The 4002-nt window shown below is 41.8% G+C and overlaps 1 protein-coding gene across 2 annotated transcripts in view; it reads left to right on the top strand.

Moving 5' to 3' along the window:
• FAR2 (fatty acyl CoA reductase 2) overlaps positions 1-4002 on the top strand; it is a 140513-nt gene that overhangs the window by 115964 nt on the left and 20547 nt on the right. For both annotated transcript variants that reach the window (XM_004693122.2, XM_012732902.1), the window contains exons 5-6: positions 1256-1433; positions 2671-2715. In XM_004693122.2, coding sequence (XP_004693179.1) covers positions 1256-1433; positions 2671-2715 — 223 coding nt within the window. The remainder of the gene's footprint in view (positions 1-1255; positions 1434-2670; positions 2716-4002) is intronic.

Genomic DNA, 4002 nt, shown 5'->3' with positions numbered 1-4002 from the left:
TTACTGCAAATTTAGAGAGATGCCCACATTATCCACATACTCCCCTAATCCTCATGTGGCTCTGTAATTGGAATAACTTTTATTTTCCTCGAGTTTTCTTTTAATTCTAGGTATCGCAAATCTTTTTCTAATCAATTTAAGTCAAAAGGCACATGAGTAGGAAACACTCTGCAGGCATCACAGACAGTGGTCATGCCCCATGCTAATATCAAGAGAGTCATTAAAACAGAGAGCGGGGCTCTTGAATCAGTCTCAGTGTTAAACACATCATAAGTGCCCAACAGTTTGTCATGGGAGAAAAGCAGTCATAGCCACATTTTTTCCTACAATCAAAATTGTATAATGAAGCTCAGCTCTATAAAATGGGAATAAGTGTACTAGTGAATGTACCATAAAAATCATACTGACAGCTTCAGGTTGCCTAATCTTTAAAAACTATATTATAGAACATGTTTTACCAAATAGATCTGCTTCAGCTAAAAGAAGTTTTAAATAATTAATGATCACATTGCTGTCTTAGAGAAGTGTAGTTTTATCAAAATGGTTCTGACATATTTTTAAAAATAGAGCAGGTTGATGTCATGGTAACCAGTTCATGATATCTTGCAAGGAGAGGTGTTCAGTCAGCGCTCTGTTATATATAGCTGCTTCACAATACTATAAACCCTCTCTTGACAGACCATCTCTCATCATTACTAGAATACTTCAGAATTTACTAGAAATTTCTGGAAAGACTGACCAGGTTGTCAGCATTGATTCTAAACAGACCTTCAAGGCATTTCCCTGAGTTGCTAAACTAGATAGTAAATGTAGTTGGTTTTTCTTGTTGGAGGCATGAGGTGGAATTTTTTTGAAGCTAAAGTCTACAAGATTGGCACATTGGGTTTTTACTGGACAGCACCAAGCTGCTGGGACTAGAGCTTATAAATTCAATGACAGCAGCAGTTGATACACCAAGTGTCACAGACGTGTTCACTGTCATTACACACACTGATTGCATAGCTGTTGCATCTGTCTGTCTGAGTGAGGAGTGTAGATGGATGGTCAGGTTGGGGTCACAGTGTGGAGCCAAAGAGCTTGTCCATGCACTTGGGCTTGGAGAGGAGTACGCTCTGCCTCAGTTTTCTGTGATGCTTCTGCATTCCAAAACTTGTGCTACAAAGTGCAAGTTTTATTTGATTGCCCGTGTCTCCTATTTTCTTCTTGGTCTGTTATTGTGTGGATGTTGCTAGAACCTTTTTCGCTCTATCTTCAGGTGGCTAGACGATGCTATAATCGATGAGATCACACCCAAGCTGATTGGAGACCGGCCCAACACCTATACCTACACCAAGGCCTTGGGAGAGGTGGTGGTGCAGCAGGAGAGCAAGAACCTCAACATTGCCATCATCAGGCCCTCCATCGTGGGAGCCACCTGGCAGGAGCCCTTCCCGGTCAGCCATTCCCCAGGCCTCCACACAGGTCTCCCCCTTGCCCAGCACTTTCTCCTGTTCTTTCAATTTTTTTCCTCAGGTGTGCTGGGTTCAGAAACTCAAACACAAGCCTGTTGTATTAAAGCAAAGTCCATGTTGGGTTCAGGATTGATCTAGCTTCAGCCTCTGTACATGACATCCTAGAGTTGGTAGAGATGCTAAATAACTTCCTCTAATCCTAGTCTCAAAATTCTCATGGGAGAATTTTAATTTCTTGGCTTTCCTGCCATTGTTTAAATATTCCAGAATGTTCTCAGTAGCCAGATTTGTGATTTTACAGATGCCAGAGTAATAGGAATCACAAAACTGACAAAAGGTTGTCAGCTTAGGAGTAATGTCTTTACCTTCTGTATAACTCTATATTCTTTTTTTTTTTTTTTTTAAGTACTTTGAATTATACCATCTTCTCGGAGCACATTCTGTGAAGCTGTAGGGCCAGATGAATTCAAGCTCAACTACTTACTAAAGCACAACCTTGAGTTATTGGACAGGTTACTACCACCCACTCTGGAGCGTTGTCAGTCAAACAAAAAAATGGGGGAGGAGCACCTGCTCCCCAGTAAAAGGCTCAAGATTGAGTGCTTCGTCCTCTTCTAGCTCCTCTCCGATGAGATACACACATTTTGACTTTTGAAGATAGGCAGCCATAACACCAACTCACTTGCTTAAGGCTTAGGAAACAAACTTAGAAAGCTGTTTTCTTCTCACTGCTCCTAAACATATCTTTAGCATCTCTAAGCATGCTTAACACTAATATATGAGCACTGCGGCTCTTAATGTTTCCAAGGAATTTCTTTGAATCCTGTTTGAAATGTTCCCCCAACATTTAACCACGAAGTCAAAATGAGGCCCAGGGAGGGGGAGAGTGATGACTGTGAATTGGTCAGCAGAGCATGCTGTTAAAGACAAAGCCTGGTGTTGCACCCTCAGGGGTCACATAATAAATTGAAAACATCCTTGGCACCTCCTATGGAAAAAATGCTGCAGAATTTTAAGTCTTGTACAAATCAAGTGCAGAAAATATCCAGTGCTTTGCCTCTGACACTTGCTTGTGATCTTAGAAATGCTGGATTAAAGAGTTCTGGTTGCTGGGGTCTCATTGGTCTTCTTGGACAGTTATTAAATTAGACTGTTTTATTGCAAAGGTATTGTGACTTTTTTCTTGCACATGTAACCAATCACTCCCTTTTTGTTTTAGGGTTGGGTTGATAACTTAAATGGACCCAGTGGACTCATTATTGCGGTATGTAGAGTGATGGGGAAAAAACGCTTTGAAAGGTCTTGGGGAGAGGAACACGCTGCTCAGTGTTGGCTCCGCCGCATGATCTGAAATCAGAAATCTTACTTTAGTACAACTGACAGTAGAAGCGAAGTGAAATTATTCATTATTACCAATAAATTTTCTTATCAGGAAAACAGAGCAACTGTGATCTCATCAGTCACAGTTGCGAGGAATTTTGGGGAAGCATTGGAAGACCAGGCACCATGTCTGCACTTCCCTTGTGTTACCACAAGGTGGGGGTATTTCCACCTTTTTTGCTATTAACTTGGTAGCTTGAATTACTGCAGGAAACTGGGTTTACAATAAAAGTAATATTCGCAAGGGTGATTAAGTTCTTGATGATTTAAAAAACAAAGTGTTGACATGTGTGTGAATGGAAACTATGTCGACATAAAATACATCAATACTTAGCTCTCCAAAACTACAAGAGCGACCCATGAGGACAGATATTTCAAGTATGAAAATTGATTAATAGAGGGCAGGTTTTTCACAGCAGCCCTCGCAGACAGGGAGAAGCCTCTCTGGCCCCTGTGGGTCAGCAGCCTCGGGGCCTTCCCTGCCTGCACAGCCAATCTGAGCAGCACCGTGGCAGTTTCCACGGAGGGATTCCAGGGCCCCACATCCACTTTTTAGGATGGAGATATCAATATATTCAATTCCCTGAATGGGATCTCAGCCTTCAGAGTATCTCAGTTCTCAGAACTAGGTCCAACATCAACTGAAATACAAACCCGTAACAGTGACCACTTGTCAAGACCAGAATGAAGGATAAGCTTTGTGATTATTTTCTAGCGATAATTATCTATTCCTTACCTCTTTTTAGTCCTTTCTTTCTTAAGGCTCATTAGGGGGTCAACATTTGATAACTTAGAACATGATTCTTTTAAAGTACTCTCAGACTGAGTTCTATTACATTGTTTTAAAACTACATATTCAAATGTCAAGTTCCCAGCCTGGTTTAAAAAAGGGGCATCAATGGGGCCTTTCTGCTGGCACTGGGGTTAAAATCTCAGCACTAATAAACTGTCACCAGCCACTGTGGCATGAACTCTATCTCCAGCCAGCGAGGAGACCCACATGGTGAGCAGACCTCTCTGGTGTTGCCTGCTACTCCCTTCAGCAGTGTATTTCAGTCAGTCTGCCTGTTCTGTTCCCCCCTCTGTTTCTGGTGCATCCTCTCACCCCTCCACACACACACCTCTGGCCTACACCCGATCCTTATATGCATGAATAAATAAAAATAAATCT

This window comes from Condylura cristata, unplaced genomic scaffold (genome assembly GCF_000260355.1).
Source record: "Condylura cristata isolate star-nosed mole 26May11 unplaced genomic scaffold, ConCri1.0 scaffold00036, whole genome shotgun sequence".
In the NCBI taxonomy this organism is placed as follows: domain Eukaryota; kingdom Metazoa; phylum Chordata; class Mammalia; order Eulipotyphla; family Talpidae; genus Condylura; species Condylura cristata.
Note: the sequence above shows the minus strand (reverse complement) of the source record. Positions and strands in the feature narration are given on the sequence as shown.